The 18,271-nt window shown below is 39.2% G+C and overlaps 2 protein-coding genes across 5 annotated transcripts in view; one reads left to right on the forward strand and one right to left on the reverse strand.

Annotated features, from left to right (window-relative positions):
- The window catches only part of SKP1 (S-phase kinase associated protein 1), a 41,242-nt gene that overhangs the window by 5,330 nt on the left and 17,641 nt on the right, over positions 1-18,271 (forward strand). For 2 of the 4 annotated variants that reach the window (XM_070937306.1, XM_070937307.1), the window contains exons 3-5: positions 1,097-1,170; positions 3,576-3,719; positions 5,809-6,012. In XM_070937306.1, coding sequence (XP_070793407.1) covers positions 1,097-1,170; positions 3,576-3,719; positions 5,809-6,012 — 422 coding nt within the window. Of the gene's footprint in view, positions 1-1,096; positions 1,171-3,575; positions 3,720-5,808; positions 6,013-7,478; positions 7,895-18,271 lie in introns of those variants that run through there. The other 2 variants (XM_070937309.1, XM_070937308.1) reach the window with 2 other exon arrangements.
- TCF7 (transcription factor 7) overlaps positions 13,542-18,271 on the reverse strand; it is a 143,447-nt gene continuing 138,717 nt past the window's right edge. Inside the window, exon 13 of the mRNA XM_070937305.1 lies at positions 13,542-13,863. Within this exon, the coding sequence (XP_070793406.1) occupies positions 13,542-13,863 (322 nt within the window). The remainder of the gene's footprint in view (positions 13,864-18,271) is intronic.

Raw genomic sequence — 18,271 nt, forward strand, 5'->3', positions numbered from 1 at the left:
TGGGACTGGAATTTCTGTTGCTAAACGATGCAGTAGTAAAGTATGATGTCACATGACCACAGGGATGGCAATTCTGGCAGTCACCATTGCCATTGTTAAGTGAGGATTGCAGGTTCTTAAGTTAGGATTGTGTTAACTATGACTTGTGACTGCTTATTAGCCTCAAACAAAGTCAGTGAGGAAGCCATCAGAAAGTTGCAAGTCCTGAGCAGAGAAATGCTATGGGTATGATTGGACTGGTGGTGGTTTGTGGCATCATGTGAGTGTGGGCAGCAAAAAGGGCACTGGTGGACGGATGTGTGCTATGGAGTGTAATTGGTGAGATGCTATGGATTTGTAGCTCCATAGGCCTCTCGAATGGAAAAAGTAGTGGGTATTTAAAGTAGTTAAGACTGGGCCCTATCTAACAAAATAATATTCAGTGATGAAAACAAGTAAAGTTTTACACTTAGGACAAGAAAAACCTTGTCTTAAAGTGCACAGGTACAGAAAAGATAGTACTTGCGCAATAGCAGTAACTGCGAGAGGGATCTAGGAGTCCCAGGGACAGCTATTTAAATATGAGTCAGCGTTATACTGCAGTCTGTCGAGATCCTTCTGGATCTTGAGCCTATGTTCTGGCGTGTTGGCTATTGCCAACAAATATAAATACAAATAAGCAAGAGAAACAGATCCATTTACAATTTTATCCCATGCGTATTTCCTTAGAAGATCCTTAAGTTCTTTACTTCTATGAATATTTTATATTTTATGGTACAGATAATGGCCCATGATAATGTTAAGGTAGCAATATTAGAAACTGAGGGGTCTTTGGTGCTCTCCGAGCTTGTTTTCTTGCAAATGTTTCATTACCCTAACTAGATAACATCATCAGTGCTAATCTTATGATTTTACCTAGTTAGGGTAATGAAACGTTTGCCAGAAAACAAGCAAGCTCAGAGAGCACCAAATATTCTACTTTATTAATAGTAGAAACTGTTTACTCATATCTCTTTACAGAGAAAAATAGCAGTGTTTTTTGGAAATTGCTAGGTTGGCTTAATTGTTGTATTAGTAAAATGGCTGCTAATATTTCATTGCTTGTTTTCCTTCTTAGACTTGGGAATGGATGACGAAGGAGATGATGATCCTGTTCCTCTTCCAAATGTTAATGCAGCTATATTAAAAAAGGTAATAATTCTATTTTAATGAAATACAGAATTTTCAAACAATCTGGTTTCACAATATAAATATGTTCTAAGCTAATTTTTATATTGAGAAGTAGTATATCTAGTGCTTGGCGAAGGCAGTTCTGTCTAAAAATTATTGGATGGATTATCATTTTAAGTTTATAGGTATATTCTTGTTTTTGCTGCAGAGCTCTATTCATTTGGGACATCTATACTGCAGAGTAAAAGTGCTGGTGTTAATTATAGTATCCTCCCTGGCTTGGCACCTGGGTACTTTGAAAACTGTTTTGTCCAATCAGATTCAGCCTGCCCTGTTATAACATGGAAGAGAGATGCTCCTTGTCTCACATTTTTGGGATTTTAGGCGACCTGAAGCTAGAAAGTGCTGCTTCACAGCAGTGTCTGTGTAATGGAATGAGCTTCCCATTGAAATCAGACTTCTCTCTGGTACTTTTTAAAAAGCTACTGTATTAAAAATGGAGCTTTTTCAGAGACAGCTTCTGTAACTTCATCTGCATCTCTTTGATTTTGTAATTTGGGCTGTAGATTGATTGTGATGGGATCAAATTAAATAGATTTTGTTGTGCATGATATCATGATTAACTGAAGATCTTGAATTTCTGTACAATGTTAAATGCTGAAGCTAGGAGGCCATCTTTGGATGAGTTTTTTTCCACACTGTGCAGTTTATTATTGACATTCATCCAGTAGTTGTTTCCATAGAACAATAGACTATAGTATTTAATATCGGTTAAGTTCTAATTATTGGCTTACATTGTACATGTGTTTTACGATAACGTATATTACTGAATATTTTCTTTGAGCTACTTAGATTTTGAAAGATTGATTACAAATGCCTTTACATTATTTTGATCAATAATTAAACAATTCAATGCAAAAATTAGGCTCGTTCATTTTTTTGGAGCTGACTCCTTTTGGATTAGTTTTTCTAGTTGGAGTGCTTTTGTATCCCTCATTGCTTCCCTCATTGCATTCTGGTCAAGAATGCCATTGTCTAGCTTTGCCATTGTAACATCTATACCATTTCTGGAAAGTGCAAGTTTGTTTATGTTGATACCGAGAGTGATTAAAACATTTCTTATATAGATTTTTTATTTATTTATTTTATTTTATTTTAATTTGATTTATATGCCGCCCTTCTCCGAAGACTCAGGGCGGCTTACAATGTGCTCAGCAATAGCCTTCATCCTTTTGTATATTTATACAAAATCAGCTTATTGCCCCCACAAACTGGGTCCTCATTTCACCTACCTTAGAAAGGATGGAAGGCTGAGTCAACCTTGAGCCTTGGCGAGATTCGAACCCTGCAGTAATTGCAGGCAGCTGGTCTTAAGCAGCTTAATAACAGGGTGCCTCAAACCCTTGTACTACCAAGGCTCTTACTTACAGATTGCTGCAGTGCGCTTCACATGAGGCTGACCTTGAATCTTTGGAAGTTGCAGTTAGTGCAAATATGACAGTATTCTGGCATGCATTTTGTTGACCATTTTGTGCCGTTTTTGTTGTCCATTTTGTGCCATTCTATCACTTGCATTGATACAATTTTTATTCTAATTATATTATTTATATTTGTATTACTTTTAGATAGATTGTTTATTTTAACTTTGTACTTTTCAAATGTTTAAAATTAGACTTAATTTTTTAAAGAGTAGTTTGTATTCACTGGTTTCTCTACTGGAAGATAGTTCAAAAACCAGGTTTCCCCGAAAATAAGACCCTGTCTTACATTTTTTTGAACCCTGAAATAAGCTCATTTCCATGCGCTCAAAAGTCCGATTGGGCTTATCAGGGGATGCCTTATTTTGAGGGAAACAGGATAGTTGTAGAAAAACAAAATATTTGGTTATATAGTTAATATCAGTGTAATATTCTGGCAAAATTGTTACAGGATTTATCTCTAACCTGTTCTTTCTATATTTTTAGACATAACAAAATAGAAATTTGCATTATTTTTACATTATTGAAAATAATTTTCCACAGTTGAAAGTATTTTTCTAGGAAGTAGCTAAACCAAACTATTTTAGCTAGGAACATATCTGTTGATTATTTTTACTGTTTTATTTCATATTTCTGAATATTTTTCTGTAAATCCTTTATATTAGTGTAATTAGTCCTGGAATTTAGAACAATAAAGTATATAAAAATATGTAGAATCTAATTCATATTTTCTACTTTTCTATCTCTGAAAGATTGGTACTTTAGCATTGTGAGCATGCTTAATTTGAAAATGGTACAGCCTTTTGTTTAAACCCATAAATCATGTTTGCAGTATTGTGCTAAGCAATGTTTATACAAAAGCTTTGTGGATGCTGATAGAGCACTAGTTTAGTGCAGTAGAAAACAAATTTTATAAAGCTTTTCCATAACGTATTTCAATTTCCAAAGGTGATTCAGTGGTGTACCCATCATAAAGATGATCCACCTCCTCCTGAGGATGATGAGAACAAAGAGAAACGAACAGATGATATCCCTGTGTGGGATCAAGAATTTCTCAAAGTAGACCAAGGAACTCTCTTTGAACTCATCCTGGTAAGTTGGTCTAGTACAGGGGTCTGCAACCTTAAACACTCAGAGTCACTTGGGCCAGTTTGCCACAAAGACAAAACACTGTGAGCCACAAAACCTGGGTGGGCATGGCCAACTCAACATCACTCACCCACTCCCAGTCACATGACACCCCCCCAGCCATGCCTACCAGGTTTTGTGGCTCCAGGTATTTTCTTTTAAACAGCTCTCTCTCTCCCCCCCTTTCTCCCTCTCCCTTTCTTATTTCTTTCTCCCTCCCTCTACCTATCTCCCTCTCTCATCTTTCTCCCTTTTTCTTTCCCCCCTCTCCCTTTCTCCTCTTTCTCCCTCTCTCTCTCTCTTTCTCCCTCTCTCTCTCTCTCTCTCGCATCTTTCTCATCTTTCTCCTCCATCTCTTTCTCCCTTTCTCATCTTTCTCCCCCATCTCACTTTCTCTTTCTTTCCCAGATAAATGAAGCTCTTTTGTCCCCCTGCTGTGACTCCCTGTCGGCTGGCTGCCCCTCGTCCCTCATCCTCCCCTCCTCATTCCTCACCTGCCCTGAGAAGAGAAGGGTGGTGGAGGCGGATGGAGACTCACTCTGTATTTCAGAGCGGAAGCGAAGTGCCTCTCTACTTGCCTCTTTTTCCTTGTTGGGAGATGCATGACTTTCTCCACCCCGAGACACCGTCTGGGCCGCCCCAGCTGATGATCCGCATCGTAAAGGGCTCTAGGAGGAGGGGATGCCGTCTCTCCCATTGTGCAGGGTGCTAAGTTTAAATGCAAGAGCAGCAAGCAGCCATGGAGGCAGCGAGAGGAATATGGGGAGACGCGCAACTTTGTCCCCCCCTCCAGACACTGGCTGGGGTGTGTCTCCCCATATTCCTCTCGCCGCCTCCTTGGCTGCTTGCTGCTCTTCCACTTAAACTTAGCGCGCTGCACAATGGGGGAGATGGTGTCCCGTCCTCCTCCTCCTCCTAGAGCCCATTACAACACACAGCATTGGTTGCAGCCAGGCAGCCCAGCCAGTGTCTTGGTGCAGAGCAAAGTCACGCGTCTCCCCCAGCGACTGAAGTGTGCACAGCACCAACAAGTCCAGAAAAAGAGACAAGTAGAGGGGTGCTTCGCTCCTGCTCTGGAATACGGAGGAAGTCTCCATCCACCGCAATTGCCCTCCTTTTCTCAGGGGAGGGGAGGGGCCACCCAGTGATGGGAGCATTTGACAGGGAGCCGCAGGAGAGAGCCCAAAGAGCAACAGGTTGCCGACCCCCAGTCTAGTATATCCCGCTTCACTGATATTTTCAGACTAATGAAATATTGGAGTATAATAGGGTTTGTATGTATTTTAATATCATAAATACTTTGCAGTTGGGTTAAGCAAAATGCCCTAAAATCTAAAATATCAAATGTCAAAGATAAGCATCATGATTGTAAAAATGCAGAGAGAGAGAACGCAAGCAACTCAGTAAAAACACAATTTAAAGCAGGCCCCTCCACCTTTTGGGCAGCAGAAACCAGTTCTATGGAGAGCAGCTTTTTTGCAGACCAGAGAAGGTGTGGTTTTGTGTGCTGCTTGCATCCTGAGGATGGGACTTCACTTGTTTGCACAGCCCGGTTTCTGGCATGCTGCGGTCCAGTCCTGGTCCACAGACTGGGGGGTTGGGGACTCCGACTTAAAGTATATATAATTAACTATGCCTACAGCATTCAAGGCTGAGATTTGGGTTAGTTTATCTCAGAAGTTTAACAAGAGAAAGTACATATGTTTACTGGTTTGCAGTTCTTGCTGCTTTTTGAAAGCTCAGCAAAACTAGTTGAAAATGAAAACCTGATATATTGTGTCTTATGGAATATGTATTCCAAAGTACAGAATTCATAACAGCACTGTGAAATTTTAACTGGAAGTCCTTACAAAATCTGTAAATGGGAGAAAGGCTTGTTATTGCCATTAGCAATAGTATTTCTAGATCAAGCAAGAAAATAGTTACATCAGACTTCATTTCATTTATCATTAGTTGCTATTGTGTATGATTACTGCTAGAAATATAAAGTGCACTATTATATAATGGAGCATTGATTTGCAGAGTCTTTAAAAATCTGTTGCTTTCTATAAAGGCTGCAAACTACTTAGACATCAAAGGCTTACTGGATGTGACATGCAAGACTGTTGCAAATATGATTAAAGGAAAAACACCAGAAGAAATCCGCAAGACTTTCAATATTAAAAATGACTTCACTGAGGAGGAGGAAGCCCAGGTATGTCAAGCCCTTTTATTTAAAACAAAATCTATTTACTATTTAATCCTACAACTATTTTAGCTTCTGTAGGCTAAAATAGTTGCTTTCTGTTGATTAATGTATACATAGTTTGTTGTGAAGCTGGTGTTGCAGTAAGACTCTAAACCAGGGCTGTCAAACTCGCGTCGTCACATGATGTATCGGGAGTTTTCTCCCCTTTGCTAAGATGGGTGGTGGGTGGAGCCAGCACGGGATGCATCTGACCCATGGGCCGCGAGTTTGACACCCTGCTCTAAACTATTTGTTTTTATAGACAACGAATACTTATTTGGCAGTTCAGCCTTCATATAATTAAAATCAAATGATGGCTAAAATAAATCTGTGCTCTAATTTGTCCCATTCACTGACTTTGCTGGGAAAAGAAGTCTCAGGCAAGCTAGCTTACTATTTGTTTGTATTGATACACTATTGCTATTCTTTCATTAGGGAGCTTAGAACTACAGTATATATAAAAACAGATTTTTTACATATGCAAATCAAATTGTTATTCTAGACATAGAATTTAGCACCTCTTAAGTTTTTTCCCTTGGCTGTCATCACTTAGGGACTTGTCCCTTCCAAGACAAGATATTTTATGCAGAATAATTCACCTAGTCTCTCTGATACCAAGACAGTGATGGCAGAATAAGCAGAATTTCTGCAAGGAGCATTGCCAGTACAGGGGACTCTGTGGATTTTACTCCAGTAGTTGCTGCTGATTATAGGGGGTGGTTCAAGAGAGAGAAAAAGAAAAAAAGAGCATTTTATGGAAAAATGTTAGGAAGAAAAAAATCAGGGATAAAGGAGATGCCTTGCAAAATATTTTATTAATTTTTTATTTATTGCTGATTAAAGATGAGTTAGAGTAGGTTGCCTGACACAATCTAGATTTTAGATTACAGTGCCATATGCATGGCCTATAGTAGCACTATTGAGAAAAACACTTAGCAGTTATTTAGCCTAAGTTTATAGTTTCAGTCTTGCTATTGTTAGATTCCAATTCTTTACTACAGAATCACTGTGTGATTGTTTATAATTCTTTTTAATACTATCACTATAATTGTTGGACTGCAAAGAAAATTTTTAGACGTAAGTCCTACCATTTATCCATTTTATTTCAAGCGATCATTTAGCATGTTGAAAATAACTGCTAGTGTCCTGCAACCAGTAATCAAGCTAATAAAACCCATTTCTTCACCCCAGATTTTTACCCATCTTTGATTTTCTGTTGGCAGAATGAGTTTGTCATGTTAAAAAGTTGCATGCAGTCAGTTCTAAAATAGTCATAACTATATTTCCATAAATATGGATATATTAGTTTTATACAATGGTACACTTATTTTTAAATACTACTTGATATCTGGAAGACATCTGAAGTGGGGAAATAATTTGAATCACAGGGATGCTATTAATTCACAGTAAATATCTAGAATAGATATATAAATATCTAGAAGACATATTTGATATTGCTCTTCAGGTGTAATTGTAAGGTTCATCTTTATTTTTAGGTACGCAAAGAAAACCAGTGGTGTGAAGAGAAGTGAAGCTTTGTGCCTGATACCTAACAACACTGTAAGGATTGTTCCAAATATCAGTTGCACTGCTCTGTTTATAATTGTTAATATTAGACAAATGCAGCAGCAAATGAAGTTGTACTAGTCTGGTGGTGTTCTCTTTGCATGTGTAACGTTTGAATATAGATTTAAATTCTATGGTTTAATCAGTGTAATCTGATTTCCTTATTTTTCCTCTTCTCTAAATAAAACTAAACTCCATGCAAGTTCTGTATGGCAATTAGCACTGCAAACTAGACCTTCTGTGCTTCTGAATGTTTCACTGTCACATTAAAATCCTCAGCATGTCAGAATTCAGAAGTCTCTGAACTTGTAAATAAAATTACTTGCAAAAGTTTTCTGAAACTGAATCAGTGAAGCCTACTTTTATTCTTGGAGTAAGAGCCACAAAATGTTTTGAAAAACAAGTTGGAATAATTGTTTTGGGATTCTTCCATTCTACATCTTTTGTAGTAGTTACATTATTAAAACACTAAAGCAAATTAGCTCTGCTTGATACCTACCATTCTAATCTAATATAGGTGTGACCCTGGTAGCGCCTGGGCAGTTAGAGCTCTCTTCTGGCTAAATACTTGTAGTTTCTGTAAAGAAGCATAGTATTTGGTATGTACGTATTTTTAAAACCAATAAAAATTTGAGTTTTTGATCAAAAATAGATTTCTAAAAACAATTTCTTGGACAGTTTAATATCTGTTTTAGTATTTCCTTATAGCTATCAGAAACTACATCAGATTGCAGCGATTTATCACTGCATGCTGAGTGGTGATATTGATGTATTATTTAAGTTCATAACACTTGCCAGTAGGATAGTAATTTTTTCATTCTTTGTGATTCTGTTTAGGGGTTAGAGGAGAGAGATGTAATAAGCACATCCCATTTCTGTATTAATACTAGGTAGAATAAAAGTTAAATATTTAAAAATCAGTGATGACCTTAAGCATTTCATGTACAGTAAAGAATTTTAACATTTAACTATGCATAACGAAGTGCATATACTGGGCAATTTCACAAATTTGGTCATTATCAGAGGTAATAAAGACATTTTTTTAATAAAATGGTTGCCAAAAAGATTAATTACTAGTAATATTTTAATAATATAAAAATAATTGGGTTTCCTACAAAATAGTTCACACACCACTATAAGTTTCAGTTGAAAAATCTACTGAGGATAAAATGAGTAATGGAGTTTTAGAATTTGTCTCTTTTCAACGTGTCACAATTAGATGCCAGGGTGATGAAAAAACAATCAAAAACATGACAGCAATGGAGTCTTATTTTTGAACATAGTCTCTGTTCCAATCCATCCACTACTATTTCTATCATTTAAGTGTGCCTTAAATGTTTTACTTTTGTATACATACATTGCTGTTTTCAAGGTAAAGTCTCGGAACACACTTTGGCAGCCTACTGAGCCCAGCATGGTGTAGCATTGAAATCTGTCTTGAGAGGATAGCAATGTTCTATTGTAAAAAAACAAAACAAAAAAGTAATACAAATCCCCATGATTTTTCAGTCATTCTCATTGTTCAGCTGTTATAAGGGAGCAAGTAGTAAGGAGAATTGAAACTATTGCCTTGATAGGAATTGGCACCTGTTTTGAAATTTGGGTGAAATCCATGCTTTTTTGGGCATATGAACAAGAAGGGCAGAGAGCTTAGAGCTCAAAAGAGTAGTAATAGAGACTTCTCGGTAGATTTTTAAAAAAATGTATATTGTTTGTTTTACAGCTTCAGAAACTTAGTTCTGTTCATAATTATGCTGGTTCCTTCCATCTACATTGCTGTGTAAGAACTGAGAACTGAGATCAAAGCAGTGTGGCTGACTGTCATCTCGCAGTATGCACTTTGGCAAATTACCCTAGTCTTTTTCATCAATGAAGAACAGCTGTTCACCTACTTTGTTTTTCACTCCTTTGACCTGAAGAAAAGTTAGGGACTGTCCCAAGATAGCATTTCTCTTTTAATCTTAAAGGGAAGCTCAGCCTAGGTGTTTTTACCCATCATGCTTTTTCTAGCCAAAGAATCAAGTTTCATATACAGTAGTGGTCAAGTCACCAGGGTGTAAACTATGAGTTCTAGTTCTACCTTAAGTATGAAATTAGGTGGGTGACTTTGGACCAGTTGTGTTATTTCAGCTCTACAAAGAAATACTTCCGAACACCTTGTCAAGAAAATTGCAGTCCAGGCATCAACATTGACTTGAAGGTGCCATTTGCCTTCTAATAATGGCTGATGCAAAAATGAGACTCAATCTGTTTTAGCCATATGAAGAAGAATTCAACTGGGTTTTTTCAAGTGGCTGCTGCAGACTCATTTGGGGAGGCACAGTTTAACTGTAGGAACCAGTCTGAGCATTGAATAATATAAATTAGTGAAATGTCACTTTAAAATAGTTGGAGATACATATTTACTTCATGTACTTCACTCAGAGTTGAAGATCACAGCTGATATACCATTGTATATGTATAGTGAATAAGAGGGGCGCTCACACAAAATCAGGCAGCAACACCTGTATGTTGCATCTACAGTGCCTTTATTAGATTTAACATAATCACAGCTTTTCTCTCAACTGCTATAGCCATATCCACTTGAGACCCCTGCCCTGAAATAGTATTTTTTTTTTGTAGGAAGAAAATTATGAATTATAAAGAAAATAGGTAGAACGGTCAATTTTCACTGCCATTGTCAACAAGTGGCTAACTAGATCTAGCTTTGTTGATTTATGTACATAAGATGCTGGTGTTGATTGAAGTTTTTGCACACTGTCTTTAAGAATAAAGTCCTTTTAACACTGTTAGATAATGTGCTAAATATTCAATTTTAAATTTGAATGCTTGAATCTAAAATTATTGTGGCTCATTGGTTTTCTTCACAAACTATGTCATGGTCACATTGTTGTAATATATGGAAATATGCACAGAAAAATATAACATTGTTTATAGGATTATAGTCCCCAGTTACCCATTTTTGAATGGACAATCTGGTAGATCATTTTTATTTATAAAGCCATAAACAAATTTTAAACAAAGAAGCAAAACAAATTCAAGATTAAAAAAAGACAAAACAAAACTCCAGATGATAATTGTACAAATGAAATTTTCCCCTGCTACATACATACAGAGATTTTTTCGTGGCTTATTAAAGTTAAATTTCCATGACATGGTACATTCAGTCTCTTCAGAAAAGCAAATAATTGCACTTGCTGTGTATACATTTAACTTGAGTAAAACACCATGATAAAAGCTTTCATTTTACACAGCGAGGGAAGATAAAATATAGAAAATTTAATACAGCATTTTTAAGCATCTCTTTTTGGTATTTAAGTTATACTTGCATTTTTGGAAACTTGTTTCTAAATCCTTGTGACTGCTCTAGTCTTAACTAAAATAGCTTATCTTCGTAGTTACATAAATGATAATCATGCTGATTAATATTGAATAGTTAATTCAGTTCCATTTTTGCATATCTTGTTATGTACTCATCTGATTTGTAGGTGCAGTCTAGTATGTACTCATCTGACTGTAGGTGCAAATGCAGCTACATTTATGACCTATGCTTATATCATATTGGGGTCAGGAGGCTTTCATTAATTTCAGAGTTCCTCTGAACTATCGGGTGAGCCTTTCTGGAGGAAGAAATCAAGTACAGCATTTTAAAGAATAAAATTTCAAAATGATATTCCTGGGGAAGTACTCTTGCATAGACTTGAAATCAAGTTTGGGCAGCCTTCTTATGTCAAAAGGCACTCCAAGTTTTCCTTGAGTTACTGAAGGTTTTAATGGAGGACTATTTCATGTGCGGCTCAAGGCACTGGCTGGAAGCTGGATGATTGTTCTAGTCCTACTGTAGACACAAAATCAACTGTGACTTTATTATTTTATTATTATTTTATTTATCAAATTCCTATAACGCCCTACTCCCGGAGGACTCAGGGCAGTGAACAGCCAAGATAAAATACAGATAATACAAACATTAAAAGTCCATTAAAATTATTAAATGTTTTGGCCGAAAACAAATTTAAAACACCCAATTTGTAAAACAGATTAAACGATTTAAAAATTTAAAAGGGAGAATTAGGCCAGTCACATTCTTAGTGTAAGTCACATTCTCTCAGCCCTAGGATGAAGGCAATGGCAAACCACTTCTGAAAATTGTTCCCAAGAAAACTGCATGTACTTGTTTGGGTAGTTTTGTAGCTCAAAGGTAACTCAAAGGCACAAATAAAGTAAAATAAATGTATGTGGGCTGGGATTTTCCCAACTCTGATAAATTTTTGAAGCTGAATTATTAGGATTTATACTACATTTTATGAGTGAGTGTTTGCTCTAAAACTCATCCAAAACATGGGAAAAATATTACCAGCTGTTCTTAGCAGTCATACTATTATATTGGATGGTTAAATCAGATGACTGAAAAAAGTGGCTAAGAGATTATGGTTTATCTACTCTTGATTTAATGAGGTTTCTGATATTAATTCGGAAATTCAGATTAGGAATCACTTTTCTTCTCCTTTTCCTTGAGTTCCTAAGATACTTGAATGAGAACATCATGCAAGTATTAGGAGGATCAACCTGCAATTCTACCTTTGATTCATTTATGGTCAGCTTATTCCCTATTTTCAAATTAACCTGTCAGCATTACAGTCTTTCTAATCTTGCTGAAAATGAGATCCTTTCAGATAGAGTGAAGTGATTTAGTTTCAATTCCATAAAGTTAAGAAAAGTGGTTTGCTTTCAAGTCCATAAAGTTAAGAGTTGCAAACTCTTCAGGGCTGTGATTTTGCAACCTTCCTTTACTCCCAGAAAGGTTAATGTAAGGTTTGTTGAAATACCATTGTAATGAAGTGACTCACCCATTTCAGTTACTCCACATTATGAATTTTCCTACCCTTTGTCCAGTATTATCTCAGTATGTTGGGATTGGTATCAATGTGGGATTGTATATTTGTCCTCTCAGAAAAACTACCATCTCTAAAGCACCAGAAAGGGACCATCTGTGTTTAAAGTTCAAAGCAATCAACTTTGCTTAGCACTGAAAATGAATTGGGCTCTGGGGAAGCATATAACTTTCAAATAAATATCTTCCTTGTGAAATGGACAAAAGGGATACAGAGAATGAGGAATATGACTAGGCTTCAATACTGCAATTGCAGAAATGATTCTATAGGCAGAGTGCACGATCACAATTGGCTTGAAATAGATAGTGGGTAAATCTTGGCAAGCTTTTAAGAAGCCACAAAGACTGCAGAGTAAATTTTTAGTGATTAGAGGCACAGCTTATATTCTTTTTTTTTTTCCCCATTGATTACATAGCAAAAGTTCGGTAAATTGTGAAAAATAAGTATTTTTGAGATTTGCATATTTTACAGTAGATAGCATAAAAAATCTTTATAGCTGAAAAATTGTGATGCACACAGTCCTATGTCTGGAATACTAGGTAGACTTTCACAGCCAGTGTTTTCTCCTATTTTATCACCTAATAAAGCTGCTGGAATAAACATTGGTTAATGCAATCCTTGATCCCAAAGATGAGGCATAATTAAATATTTTAGTTTCTTACAAGCTGCTTTATACTTTTTCTGTGGAACATTTGAGCTTGTCATTCAACAACTGCTTTTGTAATGTATAATAGCTATTGGATGGCTGAAACTCAGGACTTTGACTATAGTAGTTGAATAAATGCCTTAACGTTTATAGCACCTCTCATCTGCAATTAGATCAGTGTATTTTGTTTTTATCTTAATTGGAAAAGAGATCAGATAATTCAGTTACTGACCAGAATTAAGTTTATCTTCATACTTTTCAAAGAGACTGTTGATGTCCTTACTTAGACAACACTTTTAGTTCTGCAGCGGTATTGTTTTCTGATTTGGCTTTTGACTGACTTTAAGACTATACCATTTGATGGCAGGCTGAAGTTGTCTCTGTAGCTTCTGTATGCAGCAGAACCAATCAGCAAAGTGCCTGATGTATCTGTGCGCCTTGATATCACATTAGTACTATGTTCCTATTGATACCATATTGTGCCCTGAGGATTCACCTGGCACTATGGATTTATGAGGCATTGTTGAACATTTATTAGAAGGAAGTCCTGATGTGCTTGTAGCAGTTTTGAGATGTGCAGATAAAGAAGAAGGATTGGCTTGGTTTTGGTGTATAAGATCAGCAGGAGCAGCGAGCTTGTTTGGAATAAAAGCAGGGGATGTACACTGGAGCACATCCAAAGAGGAGGGAGGGGAATCTATAGTACTTCCATTGGAAGAAACTGGGCTGGAGCAGTGTCCTTTTCCTTGTAGGTACCGAATGCACTTCTTTTTCCTCCTAAGAACAGTGAAGAGAGTTATCTGTAAATAAAGGGTGAATTTACAGGGTCATATTTTTTTTAAATGAAAGCATTGTATAGCATTTAATACAAGTATAGTGTCTAAAGAACAAGGATTAGAAGGAAAAACATTCATTCGTAACACCTATTACTCAGGTTTTTGTAAGAAGAATTAAAAAAACACACACCCTTATTGTCAACTTGTATTTTTTACCACTAGATGGAGGTGTAACTGTAAAACTGCTAAAATTTCTCCAAGCCGATGTGCAAAACAGATTTATTTATTTATTTTATTTTATTCAATTTATATCCCGCCCTTCTCCTAGTGGACTCAGGGCGGTGCACAGCCAGAACTAAAACACATACCAATACAAAATTTAAAATTATTAAAAGAATTATATAACTGTGGCCCGAAATTTAAAACATTGAAAACTAAAACCCATTTGACAATTTAAAAAGCTAAAAAAGGCTAAAAAAAGGGGGGGGGGGTTCACGCCAGCCCTGCTTGATAGAAAAGTTTTTAGGGCACGGCGAAAAACTCGGAGATCTGATATCCTTCATACCTCCAGGGGCAAATCGTTCCAGAGGGCAGGAGCTGCCACAGAGAAGGCCCTCCCCCTGGGGGTCGCCAGCCGACATTGCCTGGCTGACGGCACCCTGAGGAGTCCCTCTCTGTGGGAGCGTACTGGTCGGTGGGAGGCTATCGGCGGCAGAAGGTGGTCCCGCAAATACCCAGGTCCCATGCCATGGAGCGCTTTAAAGGTGGTGACCAACACCTTGAAGCGCACCTGGAAGACTACTGGAAGCCAATGCAGCTCACGCAGGAGAGGTGTCACATGGGAGCACCCCCTCGCTCCCATAATCCCCTGCGCGGCTGCATTCTGCACCAGTTGGAGTCTCCGGGTGCTCCTCAAGGGGAGCCCCATGTAGAGAGCATTGCAGTAGTCCAGGCGGGAAGTGACGAGCGCCTGAATGACTGTGCGTAAGGAGTCCAGATCCAGAAAGGGACGCAACTGGCGAATCAGGCGAACCTGATAAAAAGCCCCCCTGGCCACGGCCATCATATGCTCTTCTAAAGACAGCCGTGCATCCAGGAGGACACCCAAGTTGCGAACCCTATCCGTGGGGGCCAATAACTTGCCCCCAATAGCCAGTGATGGCACCAGCTGGCTATATCGGGACGCCGGAAGCCACAGCCACTCGGTCTTGGAAGGGTTGAGTCGAAGCCTGTTACTCCCCATCCAGGTCCGCACGGCCTCCAGGCACCGGGACATCAGTTCAAGGGCATCATTGGGATGGCCTGGGGTGGAGATGTACAACTGAGTATCATCAGCGTACTGATGGAACTCCACCCCAAAGCCACGGATGATCTCACGTAGCGGCTTCACATAAATGTTGAACAGAAGGGGCGAGAGGACCGACCCCTGCGACACCCCACAAACAAGGTGCCTCGGGGTCGACCTCTGCCCCTCTGCCAACACCGGAGAGGTAGAACCACCGCAAAATGGTGCCCCCCACTCCCAACCCCTCCAACCGGCGCAGCAGGATACCATGGTCGATAGTATCAAAAGCTGCTGAGAGATCTAACAGGACCAGGATAGAGGAGCAACCCCTATCCCGAGCCCTCCAGAGATCATCCACCAACGTGACCAATGCCGTTTCCGTGCTGTGCCCAGGCCTGAAGCCGGACTGGAGCAGGTCCAGATAGACAGCTTCATCCAGGTACCCAGGAAGCTGTCGCACCACCACGCTCTCAACAACCTTTGCCAAGAAGGGAAGGTTGGAGACTGGACGATAGTTAGCCAAAACAGCCGGATCCAGAGCAGGCTTCTTGAGATCAAAAGTTACCAGAAATGTTTAATTATGGTTATTGCTGTCCAAGGGATTACTGAAAGCAACCCCCCCCACCCCCACAGAGATATAGATTTGGATAATTCCCAATAAATAAGTATAATGTTTTTGAGCCAGTTGTTTAATTGGGTTTTCTTTATTTAGTTTTAGGACTTGTGTGGAGAATAGATCGTGTTTTAAGTTGAATTCATGGGTCTAGTGGTTAGAAACTAGAAATGGAATAAAACCAAAAGATCATGAGTTCTAGTCCCAGCCTTAGGCATGAAGCCAGCTGGGTGCCTTTGGACCAATAACTTTTTCTCAATCCTTGGAAAGAAGCAGTTGCAAACCATTTCTAAAATCTTGCCTAAAAACTGCAGGTACTTGTTCCAATAGTTAACAGGAATCAATTGTCTTAAAGGTACCCTCTCCTCCTAATTTAGAGATGAGTAGTGGTTTTGACAGGGATAATTCCAAGGACACTCTGTCCATACTTGAATACATTCAGAAATTATTCTGCTTCCTTGAGTATGAAATAATTATACACTGCTCAAAAAATAAAGGGAACACTTAACACAATGTAACTCCAAGTCAATCACACTTCTGTGAAATCAAACTGTCCACTTAGGTAGCAACACTGATTGACATGCTGTTGTGCAAATGGAATAGACAACAGGTGGAAAGCATAGGCAGTTAGCAAGACATCCCCAATAAAGGAGTGGTTCTGCAGGTGGTGACCACAGACCACTTCTCAGTTCCTATGCTTTCTGGCTGATGGTTTAGTCACTTTTGAATGCTGGCAGTGCTGTCACTCTAGTGGTAGCATGAGACGGAGTCTACAACCCACACAAGTGGCTCTGGTAGTGCAGCTCATCCAGGATGGCACATAAATGCGAGCTGTGGCAAGAAGATTTGCTGTGTCTGTCAGCGTAGTGTCCAGAACATGGAGGCGGTACCAGGAGACAGGCCAGTACATCAGGAGATGAGGAGGCCGTAGGAGGGCAACAACCCAGCATCAGGACCCCTACCTCCGCCTTTGTGCAAGGAGGGACAGGAGGAGTACTGCCAGAGCCCTGCAAAATGACCTCCAGCAGGCTACAAATGTGCATGTGGCTGCTCAAACGGTCAGAAACAGACTGCATGAGGGTGGTATAAGGGCCCGACGTCCACAGGTGGGGATTGTTCTTACAGCCCAACACAGTGCAGGACGTTTGGCATTTGCCAGAGAACATCAAGATTGGCAACTTCGCCACTGGCGCCCTGTGCTCTTCACAGATGAAAACAGGTTCACACTGAGCACATGTGACAGACGTGGCAGGGTCTGGAGATGCCGTGGAGAACGTTCTGCTGCCTGCAACATCCTCCAGCATGACCGGTTTGGCAGTGGGTCAGTAATGGTGTGGGGTGGTATTTCTTTGGGGGGGCCGCACAGCCCTCCATGTGCTCGCCAGAGGTAGCCTGACTGCCATTAGGTACCAAGATGAGATCCTCAGACCCCTTGTGAGACCATATGCTGGTACGGTTGGCCCTGGGTTCCTAATGCACGACAATGCTAGACCTCATGTGGCTGGAATGTGTCAGCAGTTCCTGCAAGACGAAGGCATTGATGCTATGGACTGGCCCGCCCGTTCCCCAGACATGAATCCAATTGGGCACATCTGGGACATCATGTCTCGCTCTATCCACCAACACCACGTTGCACAATAGACTGTCCAGGAGTTGGGGGATGCTTTAGTGCAGGTATGGGAGGAGATCCCTCAGGAGACCATCCGCCACCTCATCAAGAGCATGCCCAGGCGTTGTAGGGAGGTCATACAGGCACGTGGAGGCCACACACACTACTGAGCCTCATTTTGACTTGTTTTAAGGACATTACATCAAAGTTGGATCAGCCTGTAGTGTTTTTTTCCACTTTAATTTTGTGTGTAACTCCACATCCAGACCTCCATGGGTTGATAAATTTGATTTCCATTGATAATTTTTGTGCGATTTTGTTGTCAGCACATTCAACTATGTAATGAACAAAGTATTTACTAAGACTATTTCATTCATTCAGATCTAGGATGTCTTATTTTTGTATTCCCTTTATTTTTTTGAGCAGTGTAATTCATTGGTGACTTGACTAACAAAGGATATCACATTAACTTCAAAACTATAATCTTATATTTTCCATTGCAGTTCTGCATATTTCCAATACAGCTTGGGCAAATCATTAAGATTTATTTTGACAAACATGTTTGAACTGTGAAAGCAAACAAATTAATTTTAACCAGAAAAGGCCATCTAATTCACCTTGATTAAGCTATTTAGGTGCTCTCAAACCACTTCGGGCAAAGGCTGTGGGAAATGGGCTCTCTCAGCCTTTTCACCCAGGATCAATTGATGGGACTTTCTGCCAGGCAACTTCAAAATTACCTATAGCGTGCAATGAAGCTATGTAGCCTGGAAAGTCTTCAGTTTATGACAATGGATCAATGGTGCAACCATATGATGGGTATGTTCTAGGCAGTTCTGTAGCAAACACCACAGCCAGCCTATCTGAGCCCTCTTGGTACATAAAGGTTTTCCAAACAGGTT

The sequence above is a fragment of the Pituophis catenifer genome, unplaced genomic scaffold (assembly GCF_029215685.1).
Source record: "Pituophis catenifer annectens isolate HBS135680 unplaced genomic scaffold, rPitCat1.0.hap2 SCAF_2, whole genome shotgun sequence".
NCBI classification, from domain to species: Eukaryota; Metazoa; Chordata; class Lepidosauria; order Squamata; family Colubridae; genus Pituophis; species Pituophis catenifer.